The sequence below is a fragment of the Engystomops pustulosus genome, chromosome 3 (assembly GCF_040894005.1).
Source record: "Engystomops pustulosus chromosome 3, aEngPut4.maternal, whole genome shotgun sequence".
Lineage (NCBI taxonomy): Eukaryota > Metazoa > Chordata > Amphibia > Anura > Leptodactylidae > Engystomops > Engystomops pustulosus.
The window spans coordinates 143308523-143327630 of record NC_092413.1 but is presented as its reverse complement, the minus strand read 5'-3'; the positions used below and the strand labels follow the sequence as shown (position 1 = coordinate 143327630).

The following is a 19108-nucleotide window of genomic DNA, read 5'->3' as shown; positions in this document are numbered from 1 at the left end:
CCAACTGCTCGTTAACACTTAATATCTAATCAGCCAATCACATGGCGGCAACTCAGTGCATTTAGGCATGTAGACATGGTCAAGACAATCTCCTGCAGTTCAAACCGAGCATCAGAATGGGGAAGAAAGGTGATTTGAGTGCCTTTGAACGTAGCATGGTTGTTGGTGCCAGAAGGGCTGGTCTGAGTATTTCAGAAACTGCTGATCTACTGGGATTTTCACGCACAACCATCTCTAGGTTTTACAGAGAATGGTCAGAAAAAGAAAAAACATCCAATGAGCGGCAGTTCTGTGGGCGGAAATGCCTTGTTGATGCCAGAGGTCAGAGGAGAATGGGCAGACTGGTTCGAGCTGATAGAAAGGCAACAGTGACTCAAATCACCACCCTTTACAATCAAGGTAGGCAGAAGAGCATCTCTGAACGCACAGTACGTCGAACTTTGAGGCAGATGGGCTACAGCAGCAGAAGACCACACCGGGTGCCACTCCTTTCAGCTAAGAACAGGAAACTGAGGCTACAATTTGCACAAGCTCATCGAAATTGGACAGTAGAAGATTGGAAAAACGTTGCCTGGTCTGATGAGTCTCGATTTCTGCTGCGACATTCGGATGGTAAGGTCAGAATTTGGCGTCAACAACATGAAAGCATGGATCCATCCTGCCTTGTATCAACGGTTCAGGCTGGTGGTGGTGTCATGGTGTGGGGGAATATTTTCTTGGCACTCTTTGGGCCCCTTGGGACCAATTGAGCATCGTTGCAACGCCACAGCCTACCTGAGTATTGTTGCTGACCATGTCCATCCCTTTATGACCACAATGTACCCAACATCTGATGGCTACTTTTAGCAGGATAATGCACCATGTCCTAAAGCTGGAATCATCTCAGCCTGGTTTCTTGAACATGACAATGAGTTCACTGTACTCAAATGGCCTCCACAGTCACCAGATCTCAATCCAATAGAGCAGTGGTGGCGAACCTATGGCACGGGTGCCAGAGGTGGCACTCGGAGCCATTTTTGTGGGCACTCAGACCATCACCCCAGGACAGAGTTTACAAAATAGGACCAAATCCACCAAATCTCTCTGCAGTCCCAGGAAACTTAAGAGAAGCTGCTCTCAGCGCTATTTTAAAGCGACACTTCATTGGCTCTTTGGAATTGCAGGTGTAGTGAGAAGGCGCTGATAGAACTGCAATATCTTTGGAGGTCTTTCTGCTGGACTCCCCATTCTTCCTCTACAGAGAAACCCTACAATGATGCCTGAATTTGCCATCCTTCTTTCAACTGTATTGGTGACCTCAGGGGCCGATACGATTGAAAGACGTGGAAGAAAAGATAGTAATAAGTTACTGCTTCAAATGCCACGTTGGCACTCCATGTTAAATAAGTGGTTTTTGGTTGTAGTTTGGGCACTCAGTCTCCAAAAGGTTCGCCATCACTGCAATAGAGCATCTTTGGGATGTGGTAGAATGGGAGATTCGCATCATGGATGTGCAGCCGACAAATCTGCGGCAATTGTGTGATGCCATCATGTCAATATGGACCAAAATATCTGAGAAATGCCTCCAGCACCTTGTTGAATCTATGCCACGAAGAATTGAGCCAGTTCTGAAGGCAAAAGGGGGTCCAACCCGTTACTAGCATGGGGTACCTAATAAAGTGGCCGGTGAGTGTAGAAGTCAGGGCCCTGCTCCAAGAGCCTACAGTCTATGAGGATGAGGGGCTGATACAAGAGGAATAATAGCTTGTATAATGGTCCAGCCATTATTTATAAGGCAAAGTATAAAATAATGTAATAAATAATAATTCATCCGCCATGTTATATACAAAGTCCAAGGTGAAAGAAACTGCAGAGAAGCCTGGAGCTTGATATATATCTGATGTTTTAAAACCAACTGGAGGAGGACACAGGATGGATTAGTAAAGATAGAGTTGACATTTCATGCAGTTAGCGAGTATGATAGGCGTGCCAAAAAAAGATGGGTTTTAAGAGCACGTTTGAAACTTTGCATGTTGGGTATTAGTCTGATAGTCCGGGGAATAACATTTGTGGCCACACCCCAAGGGATAACAGGGGCCACAAAGTTTTAAATCATAGCATCTTCCCTGTGCGCTATGCTGATAACACGCATGGGGTAGATGCTGTGATTTTGGAATCGAGCCTGTGGCTGTCACACTTCATAATCCCCCTTCAAGATATACTTTGGTGGGATCTGAACAGGAGGAAGTTCCCACTTTCATGTGTGGCAGTGGATCATGTGAGCTCTCATTTTGCTGCCCTCTATCCACCACACAGACTGCCAGAGTGCGGCCTGTGTCCTGCATTTGCGCAGCATCTACTCCTTGATCCCATGACGCCTGTGCCTCAGCTGCTGGAGCTCTGAAGTGAAGATGGTATGGAGAGAAGGTATAGGTATATAAGGTATAAGTATTTATTTTTTCTTTAATCTATAAGAATACTGTCACTTTTTTTTGGGGGGGGGGGTGATGAGAACTGGGACTAATTGTTACTGTTGGGAGTAAATTTAACTGTAAAGGGGGGATGGAGGCATTAGGACTTGACTACTATGGAGCCTGTGTGACAGTATTATGTTTGTACTATGAAGTTGCTAAATCTGAGGAAATGAGTACAGGCTGAAGGAAGATGACATGGCAGCCAGGTAGAAGAAGAAAAGTTTTCTAATTAAAGACCTCACCAGATATGTAGGAAGCACTGTTATTGCCCAATAGCTGTGACATTCTGTACCTTCTATGAGGGCGACCAACATGGAAACAATCTTATACTACATACATCACTGGGACGGGTGGGCATGGCCAGTCACCTTGGCCGGCCGGAAGCTGGTCTGAGCACAGTTTCTGTGCCCCTATAAAGTTAAGTTTTTCAAGCTGCCCTCCCACGGCTATTTTTTTTTTTATATGTCTCGGCATTTAAGCATTCGTCTATCAGTTTAAAACTCAGCATGTTGAAAAAAAACTCTAGGGATGCTGACATTGATTTGGTATCTTCAATAGTTCTGAACTAAAGAATAAAGGGCATGTGTCATTTGGACTGAGCAGTAAAATCATGACTAATGCTAATAATATCTGAAACGTGTAGGTCAGTTACACTGTTTGTACCTGCATGCTCCAGTTTTAATAAAGAAGCCTTTTAACTTTTAACTCTGTTGGCCGCTGTGTGCAGCTGATATTCTGGAGTGATTATGGCATAAATTAGTGAATGCAAACAAAACTGATGAAAAATGGTGCAATTGCATTTTTTTTTCATCACTTTCACTGTCTTTGGATTTTTTTCTCACAGGACTGCCACCAGAAAAATAAAAAATATATTACTATGCAAAGGTGAGTAAAAAATGGAAAAGGGCTACAAGGTAAAAAAAAAAAAACATATGGTGCAACATACCCTTGTAGGTGTGCTTGTATGCATTTTATATAACATTCATACTGTGGTGTTATTTAGAAGAGGGGAATGTTTATCCCACAGTTAAAGTCTTTGTGTAGAAAAAATTCTGCAACTGAAATATTCTGTTACAGGCTTGCTTATAGTAAGCAAAGCTACAAGTACAGGTTTTTTCCCCCAACTATTCATTGTGCACCTACTGCAAATAACCTAGAAGAGTTTTTAAGTCGTCTGTGGGGATGTATATGCGGCTGCAAATACGATGACATTGGCGGCCCTGAGTCAGTATGAGTGACACCGATCCGTGCCGTACATGGAGAAAAGATAGAGCCGTGTGCCACTTTTCTTTATGGAGGGGGAGGGGTCACCTCCTCTCCATCGCACAGTAGTATGCCCGGCCGGGCTGGGAATACGGTTATGTGTATGTACCCTAATTCTGCAAATACAACTAACAACTACTATACAAACATGCTACTGAAAAGAGACATGGGAGGAACGAAAAACTCCTAAACATGCAGCCAAGCTTTAAAGCTGTAGTGTATGAGTGACAACAGATGAAGTCACTGTGACACATTAGTTTCAACACAAGTAGGAGTATGTAGAAAAACACAGGCATTGCCATACTCTTACTAAATGCACTGCCTAGATCTGAATCAGACCCTGCTGGTCTATATTCCACAATATACTGAAATAAAGTATATTACCAAAGGAGTCACACCACCTCGGATTCAAATACCCTAGGGGGACTGGAAAAAATAGTTAGAAAACATTTTAAGTAAAAAAAAAAAACATTCAAATTGTAACCCTTTCCCAAAAACATAAATATAAATAAATTAGAATAAGCAGTTTAGGTATTGCCGTGTTCAAAAATGCCCCATATTTCAATATATAAAAATAATTATTCAATTTGGTGAACATCATAATGGAAACTTCAAATTACCAATTTTTTTGCGCAGACATAAAGATTTTGATAAAAGTTGAACAAAAAGTTGTGATGGCGTCAGAATGTGTTGTCATGGCGTCAGAATAGTGAGACAGTGAGTTGGGTTTTTTTTAATACAAGAGATTATATATTTTTATTAATGGATTAACGTAACATATTTATTTGGGATCTCCATGATCGTACTGACCAAAAGAATAAAGAGGATTGGACTAGACCAGTGATGGCGAACCTTTTAGAGACCGAGTGCCCAAACTCCAAACCAAAGTCCATGTAATCATTGCAAAGTGCCAACACGTCTATTTAGCCTAAAATCACACCATACCACTCTATAAGGGACATATAATACTGCTACATGATGACCATTACCAGTACAACAAGATACATGCCACCATACTGATAATAAACAGACCACAGAAAGTCCAACATCACTAATTATATCACAAGGCAGGAGCAAGTACAGCGGGGAACACTACCCTCATCCAGTGAGGAGCACTACCCCCATCCAGTGAGGATCACTACCTCCATCCAGTGAGGATCACTACCCCCATCCAGTGGGGATCACTACCCCCATCCAGTGGGGATCACTACCCCCATCCAGTGAGGATCACTACTCCCATCCAGTGAGGATCACTACCCCCATCCAGTGAGGAACACTACCCCCATCCAGTGAGGAACACTACCCCCATCCAGTGAGGGACACTACCCCCATCCAGTGAGGGACACTACCCCCATCCAGTGAGGAACACTACCCCCATCCAGTGATGAACATTACCCACATACAGTGAGGAACACTACCCCCATCCAGTGAGGAACACTACCCCCATCCAGTGAGGAACACTACCCCCATCCAGTGAGGATCACTACCCCCATCCAGTGAGGGACACTACCCCCATCCAGTGAGGGACACTACCCCCATCCAGTGAGGGACACTACCCCCATCCAGTGAGGAACACTACCCCCATCCAGTGAGGAACATTACCCACATACAGTGAGGAACACTACCCCCATCCAGTGAGGATCACTACCCCCATCCAGTGAGGAACACTACCCCCATCCAGTGAGGATCACTACCCCCATCCAGTGAGGAACACTACCCCCATCCAGTGAGGAACACTACCCCCATCCAGTGAGGATCACTACCCCCATCCAGTGAGGATCACTACCCCCATCCAGTGAGGATCACTACCCCCATCCAGTGAGGATCACTACCCCCATCCAGTGAGGAACACTACCCCCATCCAGTGAGGATCACTGCCCCCATCCAGTGAGGAACACTACCCCCATCCAGTGAGGAACACTACCCCCATCCAGAGAGGAAAACTATCCCCATCCAGTGAGGATCACTACCCCCATCCAGTGAGGATCACTACCCCCATCCAGTGAGGATCACTACCCCCATTCAGTGGCAATATGAAGGATTGTTGAATTCGGCAGGGGGTGTGTAGGGTAATGTGTATGTTGTAGGGTGGAGGGTGGGTGCACTGAACAGCAAATCTACATGCAATCAGGCAGGTGAATTTATCATCAAATCACCACATGACACATGTCTGTGGCCACACACATATACATATATACATATATATACTGCCCTTGGTCTGGAGCTCTGGGCACCTGTGCCATGCTGTCAGTGAGGGCAGTATAGCGCACCCCAGGGTCACTGGCAGCATAGCACAGTGACAGGAGAACTGGACCAGGGGCAGAATATATGTGGCCACAGACATGTGTCATACAGGGCAGTTTGGGACACTAAACAATAAGCACCTACAGTTGTTTAGTGCCCCAAAGCTGCCTGCCTGCTGCCTGTGTAATACACACAGAGCAGCTCCTGCCTCCTGTTGCACTCCTCTGTACTCACCGGGCACCGGCTGCTGTAAGCTCCGGCAGTTCCCTCTCACTCTCCTCTTGGTCCCGGGCTGAAGGGGGAGGGGGAGGGAGTGGAGGGGCGGGCACTGACCTGCTGCTGTGTCTCTAGGCAGCACTAATGAGCACAGTGCAGGTCAGACGCAGCCTTCAGTGAAAGAGATCACTGGAGCTCTCGGCGATCAGCAGCTTTTACTGCCTGCCGGGAGTTCTAATGATTTATATGTAGACAGAAGGGGAGATGGTCCGCGTGCCCACAGAGAGGGCTCGGCGTGTCCTCTCTGGCACGCGTGCCATAGGTTCGCCACCACTGGACTAGACTGATTTGACAAGCTCTGTGTAGCGCTGCGGAATCTGTGTGTGCTATATAAATAAAGGAATTATTATTATGCTGTTAAAGCAGAGACTGTAAGAAATTATCAGAAATGTATTTCACTGCCTTTGGAATTTTTTTTTTACATCTCATCAGTCAATTGCATGAAATATTGAATAGTATAAATGGTCAAAATTACCTTGACCACGAATTATAAGTTGAAACGTGTAGGTCAGGCACTGTTCGTTTGTATACCTGTGTGTTGTCATGATTTTACATTCAACTCCTATAAAGAATGGAATTTTCCACATTTTTCTGCCGTTTTGCAGTGCCGTTTCTGGCCTATGGACATTTCTCATTGCACATGAAACCTATCCTGAGATGTTTGGTGAGCTGAACCACTTTGTCAGTTGCAAATGGTCAAAATTGTTACAGCGAAAAAAGACATATAAACAGAAATATAGTAAAGTTCTGGCCTTTGGGAAGAGGGGAGCAAATGGTTATCGACAGCAACAACAGATGCTTAATAAAGACACGTGTCTTGTCTTGTTGATATTGGATTCAGTTATGAGGTGGATTATTCAACTGGTACAATAAAATGTTACTTTATGACTTTTGGGGCTAGAGCAACTTCACACATTGCAGATTACATTATGTATTATGTTGAAATAGAACAGCCAGTAATTATTGCATCCTTATCACTGATAGGCTCACAAATAATCAACAACAAATAATCAACAAATAATAAATGTATTTTAGTAACGTTTCACTTAAAACACACACATTACATAGCGTATACCTGGCTAGCAGCCAATGCACAGCTCATAACCAGGATATACAGTTGTCAGTAGGGAAGAGGGGAAATTAGAGATAAACTTGGTTTACTTGAGTGTGGTATGGTATGTTAAATGCATTTTTATAATTTTACCTCTGAACTTTATTCTATTTGGTTCATAAACCATCATGAGCACAAACTACATTCCTTTGTAGTGAAAACTCAAGTTGTATATTTGCAGAGATAAATGGCTGATAAGATAAAGAATCTCACATGTTCCTCAAGGTAAGTTTAACTGTGATTGAGACAGAAATAAAACAAAGATTAGAACAGTCCTAACTGTATCAAGGAATCCTTTTTTTAAAAAAAATGTTATGGAAATATTCTGGGAATGTTCTTAGAACCACTTAGAACTTTAGTACTTCACAAGTCCATTAAGGTAGTATTGAGAGGGCTCAGGGCCGGATTATAGGCGGGGCTCCCGGGGCTCGAGCCCCGGGGCCCCCACCATCTTGCCCCCCCTAGGGGCCCCCACCAGCTCGCACCTCCCGTGCCCCCCCTCATGAGCGGAACGCCGCCCTCCGCCTCCGGGCATAGGTGAGCTCCTCCCCGGCGATCAAGCCCCTACATAAACTGCCCGCCCACTCATCCTGCTGTGTGGGGAGCCGCCCCCCGCCACTGGTGACAAGCAACCCCGCTCAATCCCAGGTTAACATCGCCTCCGGCTCCCCGCCCGGCTCGCTCTCCTCTCGCTCACCACCCCCCGCTCCGCTCGCTCACCACTTCCCGCGCTCAACACTCCCCGCTCCGCTCGCTCACCACCCCCCGCTCCCCGCTCCGCTCGGTAACCCCCCCCCCCCCGCTCCGCTCGCTCGCTCACCACCCCCCGCTCCGCTCGCTCACCACCCCCCGCTCCGCTCGCTCACCACCCCCCGCTCCCCGCTCCGCTTGCCGCTCCGCTCGCTCACCACCCCCCGCTCCCCGCTCCGCTCGCTCACCAACCCCCGCTCCGCTCGCTCACCGCCCCCCCCCCGCTCCCCGCTCCACTCGCTCACCGCTTACCCCCCCGTACGAAACATGCACCCGGCAACCCCCCCCCCTCCCCGGCCGAATAAGCTACCGACCGACTTCCTGGCGAACAAGCACCGTCAAGACCCCCCACCCGCCCGAATAAACAGGCACCCGGTCAACCCTAACAGGTAAGTATATACATATGTGTTTTTCTGTGTGTGTATATATGTATATACTGTGTATATACAGTGTATATACAGTGTATATACTGTGTATATACAGTGTATATGTGTATATACAGTGTATTTATGCATCTACTGTGTATTTACTGTGTATAGATGTATATACTGTGTATAGATATGTGTGTACATTTATATATGTGAATGATGTGGTTTTTGTATATACTGTGTATATGGAATGTATGTATATACTCTCTATATATATACATATGTACATATATATATGTTTTGTGCTGTCGCCGCTGTATGTAGCTGTGTTACTGGGGGTGAGGCGGCTGTATGTAGCTGTGTTACTGGAGATGAGGCGGGTGTATGTAGTGGTGTTACTGGGGGCCAGGCGGCTGTATGTAGCGGTGTTACTGGGGGCCAGGCGGCTGTATGTAGCGGTGTTACTGGGGGCCAGGCGGCTGTATGTAGCGGTGTTACTGGGGGCCAGGCGGCTGTATGTAGCGGTGTTACTGGGGGCCAGGCGGCTGTATGTAGCGGTGTTACTGGGGGCGAGGCGGCTGTATGTAGCGGTGTTACTGGGGGCGAGGCGGCTGTATGTAGCGGTGTTACTGGGGATGAGGCGGCTGTATGTAGCTGTGTTACTGGGGGCGAGGCGGCTGTATGTAGCGGTGTTACTGGGGGCGAGGTGGCTGTATGTAGCTTTGTTACTGGGGGAGGCGGCTGTATGTAGCTTTGTTACTGGGGTGAGGCGGCTGTATGTAGCAATGTTACTGGGGGCGAGGCGGCTGTATGTAGCTGTGTTACTGGGGGCGAGGTGGCTGTATGTAGCTGTGTTACTGGGGGCGAGGCGGCTGTATGTAGCTGTGTTACTGGGGGCGAGGTGGCTGTATGTAGCTGTGTTACTGGGGTGAGGCGGCTGTATGTAGCTGTGTTACTGGGGGCGAGGCGGCTGTATGTAGCTGTGTTACTGGAGATGAGGCGGCTGTATGTAGCTGTGTTACTGGGGATGAGGCAGCTGTATGTAGCTGTGTTACTGGGGTGAGGCGGCTGTATGTAGCTGTGTTACTGGGGTGAGGCGGCTGTATGTAGCTGTGTTACTGGGGATGAGGCGGCTGTATGTAGCTTTGTTACTGGGGCGAGGCGGCTGTATGTAGCTGTGTTACTGGGGTGAGGCGGCTGTATGTAGCTGTGTTACTGGGGGCCAGGCGGCTGTATGTAGCTGTGTTACTGGGGGCCAGGCGGCTGTATGTAGCGGTGTTACTGGGGATGAGGCGGCTGTATGTAGCGGTGTTACTGGGGATGAGGCGGCTGTATGTAGCTGTGTTACTGGGGACGAGGCGGCTGTATGTAGCTGTGTTACTGGGGGCGAGGCGGCTGTATGTAGCTGTGTTACTGGGGGCGAGGCGGCTGTATGTAGCTGTGTTACTGGGGGCGAGGCGGCTGTATGTAGCGGTGTTACTGGGGGTGAGGCGGCTGTATGTAGCTGTGTTACTGGGGGCGAGGCGGCTGTATGTAGCTGTGTTACTGGGGGCGAAGCAGCTGTATGTAGATGTATTACCGGGCATGAGGCGGCTGTATGTAGCTGTGTTACTGGGGGCGAGGCGGCTGTATGTAGCTGTGTTACTGGGGATGAGGCGGCTGTATGTAGCTGTGTTACTGGGGGTGAGGCGGCTGTATGTAGCTGTGTTACTGGGGGCGAGGCGGCTGTATGTAGCTGTGTTACTGGGGGCGAGGCGGCTGTATGTAGCGGTGTTACTGCTGGGATAGTGGAAAGGAAGCAGGAGGACGTGTGTGTACGCTCCACTTATTGGGGGCCTCCACCAGATTTTGCGCCCATGGGCCCCCACCAACCTTAATCCGGCCCTGAGAGGGCTCACAGTCAAAAGCTAGCAGGGCTTGAGTGCTGCCATATTGGCATATCGTCACTTCTGTGTAGTCATTGGGAGTGATGTATAAAAAAAATCGTTAAAAAATAAATAAATAAAAAAAAAAAATCTAAAGGTTTAAATCACCCCCTTTACTTGAGTATAACAAGTTAAAACTCCCCTTTCCGACGTCCCCCGCAGGTCTTCTCCATGATCCGTCCAGCACCAGCAGGTCGGAGTTCATAGGCTCTGACGCAGGCCACTGCTGCCAAAGGAATTGCGGAGAAGACCTGCATACGGCATCGGAATGGTGAGTTTTTTTATGAACTGGGCAAACTGGGACTGGTGAAAGGCTGGCTATATAATGGGGCATGGGGCTGGCTATATAAAGGGGAAATGCTGGCTGGCTATATACTGCGGCAGGGGGGTGGCTATATACTGGGGGAATACTGACTGGCTATATACTGGGATCAAGGGGCAGAAAAGCTATATACTGGGGGAGGCTGTGACCAATGCATTTCCCAACCTAGGCTTATGCTCGAGTCAATATGTTTTTTGTGGTAAAAGTAGGAGCCTTGGCTTATATTTGGATCAGCTTATTCTCGAGTATATACGATAATCCCAGTGTTGAACCTGTAATCGAAAATACTGCCCTAATGTCCAAAATGCCACTTTTTTTGCCATTTTGCAACCAATTATAAATCTAATAAAAAGTGGTTCAAGGTCTAACAGTCCCTAAAATTGTAGTAATGTAATCTCATCTTTCAAAAAACCTTACAAAGCTCTGTACAGGTTTTACTTTTCTAGAATGTATGAAAGCACAATAAAACATGTATAAATTTGGTATCTGTGCAATCATACCAACCCAAACAATAAACTAGAGGTATAATTTGGCGTGCACAGAGAAATCCATAAAAACAGAGCCCAAAAGAAAATTTCCATAGAAATATTACATTAAAGTTGGGCCTCATGTACACACACATTGGGGGCCATTTATCTTAAATCAGGAAATGTGTGTCTAGTTTTGTGATTGTAAGGTTTTGGGTTTATCTGATTCATCTTAGTGGTTGATAAATGAGCCATGTCTGTGTCTAAAAAGTCATGCAAAAGTCTCAAATGTTTAAGCAACCCCTTGCCTACACTTCATCTGGACTGCAGCAAATAATTATGACTTTTTTATTGTGATTGTGCAAAAATGTAAGATAAATCAGGCGCAGGAAATGGTTTTTATTGCCCTGGATATAAGCCGTGTGCCTAAGCTGCAAATTATGGAACATGTCCTATTCCTGCCTGAGCTGAAAACTCTATACAGGCAGTCCCGGGGCTACGTACAAGATAGGTTCTGTCGGTTTGTTGTTAAAGGGGTTGTCAGAGACTTCTTAAAAAACCAAAAGGTGGTCTGGAGGGGGCTGCTTAAAAAAATAGATGTACTTACCTTCTGGCGCCCTCCGGGTGTCCCGCTCTGCTGTTGCTCCAGTCCGATCGCCATTTAAACAAACATGGCCGCAGGAGCAGTGCTGGACTCAGCTTCCGGCCGGACCCGACCCTATTCACAGCATTGTATATGCGGGACGGATAGTTTTCCTATCCGGCCGGAAGCTGAATCCAGCACTGTTCACACGGGCATGTTTGTTTACATGGTGCGTGGATCAGAGCGACAGCAGCGCGGGACACCCGGAGAGCGCCGGAAGGTAAGTACATCTTTATTTTTTTAAGCAACCCCCTCCTGGCCACATTCTGTTTTTTTTAAGAAGTTTCGGACAACCCCTTTAATTTGAATTTGTATGTAAGTCGGAACTATATAGTTTATAATTGTAACCCCAGCCAGATTTTTTTTTGGTCTCTGGGACAATTGGATTTTTAAAATGTTGGGATGTCATAAGAACCAGAATTAACAATGAAGCTTATATGCAGAAGCCTTTTATAACTCCTACAGCTGATTATTGTAGCTTAGGGCTAAAGTTCAGTAAATTGACAACATACAGAGGGTCGTTTGTAACTAGAAGTCGTCTGTAAGAAGGGTGTTCTTAAAGGGGTTCTCTGGTGACAAAGATTGACCTCACTATACCTTATCTCCCCACACTTATCACTTTACTAATTCAGTATCGTTAAATCTTCTGCCCCCTTTTCATGAAATCAAAGTCATTCCTGTGCACTGCCAGCTGCTGCTACACTTACAGTTTCCATAGAAACGACCTGTATACTGTGTCTGCTCTCTGGTCTGACATGTGCAGTCAGCTCCTTGTTCTCTGCTGTGGGGGTGTGGCTGCACCTTCCTGAAGAAGCTGTGCTGACCAGGGGGATTGTGGGAGATGTAGTCTTTTAGCAGAATTGGGGCAGCCATCTTGGAGAGATGCAGCTGCAACAGTGATCTATGAAGTGACAAGTGAAGGAAAAGAAAATATACAGCCATGGGTGGTGAGGTAAGGGTGTGTACCTATAATAAATGCAAAATAACTGGTTAAAAAAAAAAAAAAAAAAAAGTACATATAGTGACCGGAGAACACCTTTAAGTAAGGGACCGCCAGAAGTCCTTTTCTATGGTCATCAGCGTGCAGTTCTAGCGCAACTTTTTACCATTAAAATAAAAAAAACTTCGGCCAGAATATATGATTATTTATGCGATGCTTATCAATCAGATCAGATGCCATAATTTCTGCATTGGAAAACAATTTATGATTTTTTTCAGCTGGATATTCACATTTTGCACATTTAACTTTGTGGTTTTGATGCAGTTTTTTGTTCATTTTACAGATGAAACAAATACTGTATGATACATTTATACTGTATTACCATATATTTGATGAATGAGGCCCTATGTGTATAATATGTCTCTGTAAAATCAAACAGCGCACCTCTCATAAACTGCACCCTGATTGCCTGATTAACACCATATTTTAATACCAAATAAACACAACAATGTCCTCATGTTCTCCTCCTCTCAGCAGCTCCTATTACAATATACACTCACCGGCCACTTTATTAGGTCCACCTGTCCACCTGCTCGTTAACACTTAATTTCTAATCAGCCAATCACATGGCGGCAACTCAGTGCATTTAGGCATGTAGACATGGTCAAGACAATCTCCTGCAGTTCAAACCGAGCATCAGTATGGGGAAGAAAGGTGATTTGAGTGCCTTTGAACGTGGCATGGTTGTTGGTGCCAGAAGGGCTGGTCTGAGTATTTCAGAAACTGCTGATCTACTGGGATTTTCACGCACAACCATCTCTAGGGTTTACAGAGAATGGTCCGAAAAAGAAAAAACATCCAGTGAGCGTCAGTTCTGTGGGCGGAAATGCCTTGTTGATGCCAGAGGAGAATGGGCAGACTGGTTCGAGCTGATAGAAAAGCAACAGTGACTCAAATCGCCACCCGTTACAACCAAGGTAGGCAGAAGAGCATCTCTGAACGCACAGTACGTCGAACTTTGAGGCAGATGGGCTACAGCAGCAGAAGACCACACCGGGTGCCACTCCTTTCAGCTAAGGAAACTGAGGCTACAATTTGCACAAGCTCATCGAAATTGGACAGTAGAAGATTGGAAAAACGTTGCCTGGTCTGATGAGTCTCGATTTCTGCTGTGACATTCGGATGGTAGGGTCAGAATTTGGCGTCAACAACATGAAAGCATGGATCCATCCTGCCTTGTGTCAACGGTTCAGGCTGGTGGTGGTGGTGTCATGGTGTGGGGAATATTTTCTTGGCACTCTTTGGGCCCCTTGGTACCAATTGAGCATCGTTGCAACGCCACAGCCTACCTGAGTATTGTTGCTGACCATGTCCATCCCTTTATGACCACAATGTACCCAACATCTGATGGCTACTTTCAGCAGGATAATGCGCCATGTCATAAAGCTGGAATCATCTCAGACTGGTTTCTTGAGCATGACAATGAGGTCACTGTACTCAAATGGCCTCCACAGTCACCAGATCTCAATCCAATAGAGCATCTTTGGGATGTGGTGGAACGGGAGATTCGCATCATGGATGTGCAGCCGACAAATCTGCGGCAACTGTGTGATGCCATCATGTCAATATGGACCAAAATCTCGGAGGAATGCTTCCAGCACCTTGTTGAATCTATGCCACGAAGAATTGAGGCAGTTCTGAAGGCAAAAGGGGGTCCAACCCATTACTAGCGTGGTGTACCTAATAAAGTGGCCGGTGAGTGTAGTCTAAAAACAATAACCCATCTCTTGGTGCCCTCCTCTGATACTGAGAACCTATATGTCTGTGTGTATGTATATGTACAGTGTGTGTGTGTGCATGTATAGTTCAGTGTACACCTGTATGTATGTGTGTGATTGTATAGCACAATGTATGTGTGTATAGTATAATGTACACCTTTGTGTGTGTGTATAATACAGCGTAAACCTGTGTGTGTCTGTATAGTACATTGTACACTTGTATGTGTGTCTGTATAATAAAGCTTACACCTGTGTGTATAGTAGTGTACACCTGTGTGTGGGTATGCATAATACAGCGTACATCTGCGTGTATATGTGTGTAGTAAAGTGTACACCTGTGTGTATGGATAATACAGTGTACACCTGTTTGTGTGTGTGCATGTATAATACGGCGTACATCTGTGTATTTGTTTATACAGTACAGTGTACACCTGTATGTGTGTGTAGAGTACACCTGAGTGTAGTACAGTGTACACTTGTATGTATGTATAATATAGCGTACACCTATGTGTATGTATAATAGCTGTGTGTGTGTGTGTGTACGTACAGTCCTCCCCAGTGTGCAGCGGCCGCTAAGAAACCGAATCCGGCTGACACTGATGGGATTACTGGTCTCGGCACGGTGACTAATAAAGTTTTTCTTTTCAAACAAACAACCAGGGTTTAAGACTTGAGACGCTAAGGGGAAAGGGCAACTGGGGAGGGGGGAAAAGGTGCCGTCTTCATCTGTGAGGAGGCACAAGGACTGAGTGTGCTGGTCCTTGAGCTGAGGCACAATGGCGGCCGCTGTGCGGTGAGGCAGGGGCCATGGATACACAGTACATAGCTCCCGGCTGTATATGGACGTGCTGCTAGGCAGAGGGAGATAAATACATGTCTTGTATGTACAGCAACACCTGACAACATGGAGCCGAGGCCAGAAGCTGACAGTAAGACAATAGACCTCCATACTGGAGCGTGTGGTGCAATCACTTTCTGTTATATAAGCCAATAATGTGGAACCATTGATCTGCTATGTGGATTGACTGAGCTGTCCCAGGGACTTGACACAACTTTAATCTTTATCTCAGGTGTTACTTTACCTGGGATAAGGCTCATTCAGTTGTATTTGCTTTTACCTCATACCAGGCAAAGCTGTGTTTGCATCATGGTCCTTTATGTCATGGCCAGATTTCATTAGGAAATAGCATAGCTGTAAAACATGGTTTCCTTAAAGGGAACCTGTCATCAGGAAGGTCATTTTTACATGATGAAATATTCCAATAGCTTGTGGTATGTTGATTTAAAAAAAAAAATGCCTTTCTGGTGCATCTGAATCATTCCAGTGCTTTTCAATCCCTCCATTACCTGGCTCCCTGCCGGCAGTATGGGTTAGCACTGGGAGGTAGGGGGGCAGTTGGCACAAGTCATCTTCTATTCAGTATCTCCTCACCCTCTCCCCTGCTCCCTCCTCCCGCTTACGTCATCTCACGGCCTCAAGCAATTCTCATTTGAACTGCTCCCTAAAAGGCAATTTTAAAATCAACATGCCACAGGCTATTAAAAATGACCATACTGCTAACAGGTTCCCTTTAAACCTTTCCTGCCACAGCACTTGTCTATTTTTGCTTTTTATCCCTAAAAGCCCTAACTTTGTTATTTTTCTGTTTACAGAGCTCTATTAGGCTGCATTCACATGTTGCGTTTGCAATATGTATTTCCACTGAAACGCATGCGTAACGAGTACCCAGTCTTTTTCCTGCAAACAATGCAAAACACTGGGTGCTTGTCACTGATCAAATGCGTTTCTAAACACAATACAAATGCAACATGTGAATGCAGCCTGAAGGTTGTCATCTGAGGTACAAATTGTACTTCCTAGTAGCATCATTATATATTCTTTGCCGTGTACTGGGAACCTGGAAAAGATCTAAATGCAGAAAAAAAATCAGGCAGACTGTCTGTGAAAAAAAAAAAGATTGTTTTAATACACTACCGTACTTTTGTGACAGTGTATTATATAAAGCATATAAGCATATACACACAGAAGTACAGCAGTGTCTTATATGAGATTATATACACACAGAAGTACAGCAGTGTGTTATATGAGATTATATACACACAGAAGTACAGCAGTGTGTTATATGAGATTATATACACGCAGAAGCACGGCAGTGTGTTGTATGAGATTATATACACGCAGAAGCACGGCAGTGTGTTGTATGAGATTATATACACGCAGAAGCACGGCAGTGTGTTATATGAGATTATATACACATAGAAGCACGGCAGTGTGTTATATGAGATTATATACACGCAGAAGCACGGCAGTGTGTTATATGAGATTATATACACGCAGAAGCACGGCAGTGTGTTGTATGAGATTATATACACGCAGAAGCACGGCAGTGTGTTGTATGAGATTATATACACGCAGAAGCACGGCAGTGTGTTATATGAGATTATATACACATAGAAGCACGGCAGTGTGTTATATGAGATTATATACACATAGAAGCACGGCAGTGTTATATGAGATTATAGACATGCAGAAGTACAGCAGTGTTATATGAGATTATAGACATGCAGAAGTACAGCAGTGTTATATGAGATTATAGACATGCAGAAGTACAGCAGTGTTATATGAGATTATAGACATGCAGAAGTACAGCAGTGTTATATGAGATTATAGACATGCAGAAGTACAGCAGTGTTATATGAGATTATAGACATGCAGAAGTACAGCAGTGTTATATGAGATTATAGACATGCAGAAGTACAGCAGTGTTATATGAGATTATAGACATGCAGAAGTACAGCAGTGTTATATGAGATTATAGACATGCAGAAGTACAGCAGTGTTATATGAGATTATAGACATGCAGAAGTACAGCAGTGTTATATGAGATTATAGACATGCAGAAGTACAGCAGTGTTATATGAGATTATAGACATGCAGAAGTACAGCAGTGTTATATGAGATTATAGACATGCAGAAGTACAGCAGTGTTATATGAGATTATAGACATGCAGAAGTACAGCAGTGTTATATGAGATTATAGACATGCAGAAGTACAGCAGTGTTATATGAGATTATAGACATGCAGAAGTACAGCAGTGTTATATGAGATTATAGACATGCAGAAGTACAGCAGTGTTATATGAGATTATAGACATGCAGAAGTACAGCAGTGTTATATGAGATTATAGACATGCAGAAGTACAGCAGTGTTATATGAGATTATAGACATGCAGAAGTACAGCAGTGTTATATGAGATTATAGACATGCAGAAGTACAGCAGTGTTATATGAGATTATATACATGCAGAAGTACAGCAGTGTTATATGAGATTATATACATGCAGAAGTACAGCAGTGTTATATGAGATTATATACATGCAGAAGTACAGCAGTGTTATATGAGATTATATACATGCAGAAGTACAGCAGTGTTATATGAGATTATATACATGCAGAAGTACAGCAGTGTTATATGAGATTATATACATGCAGAAGTACAGCAGTGTTATATGAGATTATATACATGCAGAAGTACAGCAGTGTTATATGAGATTATATACATGCAGAAGTACAGCAGTGTTATATGAGATTATATACATGCAGAAGTACAGCAGTGTTATATGAGATTATATACATGCAGAAGTACAGCAGTGTTATATGAGATTATATACATGCAGAAGTACAGCAGTGTTATATGAGATTATATACATGCAGAAGTACAGCAGTGTTATATGAGATTATATACATGCAGAAGTACAGCAGTGTTATATGAGATTATATACATGCAGAAGTACAGCAGTGTTATATGAGATTATATACATGCAGAAGTACAGCAGTGTTATATGAGATTATATACATGCAGAAGTACAGCAGTGTTATATGAGATTATATACATGCAGAAGTACAGCAGTGTTATATGAGATTATATACATGCAGAAGTACAGCAGTGTTATATGAGATTATATACATGCAGAAGTACAGCAGTGTTATATGAGATTATATACATGCAGAAGTACAGCAGTGTTATATGAGATTATATACATGCAGAAGTACAGCAGTGTTATATGAGATTATATACATGCAGAAGTACAGCAGTGTTATATGAGATTATATACATGCAGAAGTACAGCAGTGTTATATGAGATTATATACATGCAGAAGTACAGCAGTGTTATATGAGATTATATACATGCAGAAGTACAGCAGTGTTATATGAGATTATATACATGCAGAAGTACAGCAGTGTTATATGAGATTATATACATGCAGAAGTACAGCAGTGTTATATGAGATTATATACATGCAGAAGTACAGCAGTGTTATATGAGATTATATACATGCAGAAGTACAGCAGTGTTATATGAGATTATATACATGCAGAAGTACAGCAGTGTTATATGAGATTATATACATGCAGAAGTACAGCAGTGTTATATGAGATTATATACATGCAGAAGTACAGCAGTGTTATATGAGATTATATACATGCAGAAGTACAGCAGTGTTATATGAGATTATATACATGCAGAAGTACAGCAGTGTTATATGAGATTATATACATGCAGAA

The 19108-nt window shown here is 44.3% G+C and overlaps 1 protein-coding gene across 4 annotated transcripts in view; it reads left to right on the top strand.

Moving 5' to 3' along the window:
• Positions 1-15209: 15209 nt before the first annotated feature.
• The window catches only part of LOC140122018 (major facilitator superfamily domain-containing protein 8-like), a 69034-nt gene continuing 65135 nt past the window's right edge, over positions 15210-19108 (top strand). For 2 of the 4 annotated variants that reach the window (XM_072142364.1, XM_072142362.1), the window contains exon 1: positions 15210-15469. In XM_072142364.1, coding sequence (XP_071998465.1) covers positions 15445-15469 — 25 coding nt within the window. In that variant the 5' untranslated portion in view covers positions 15210-15444. The remainder of the gene's footprint in view (positions 15470-19108) is intronic. The other 2 variants (XR_011854240.1, XM_072142361.1) reach the window with 1 other exon arrangement.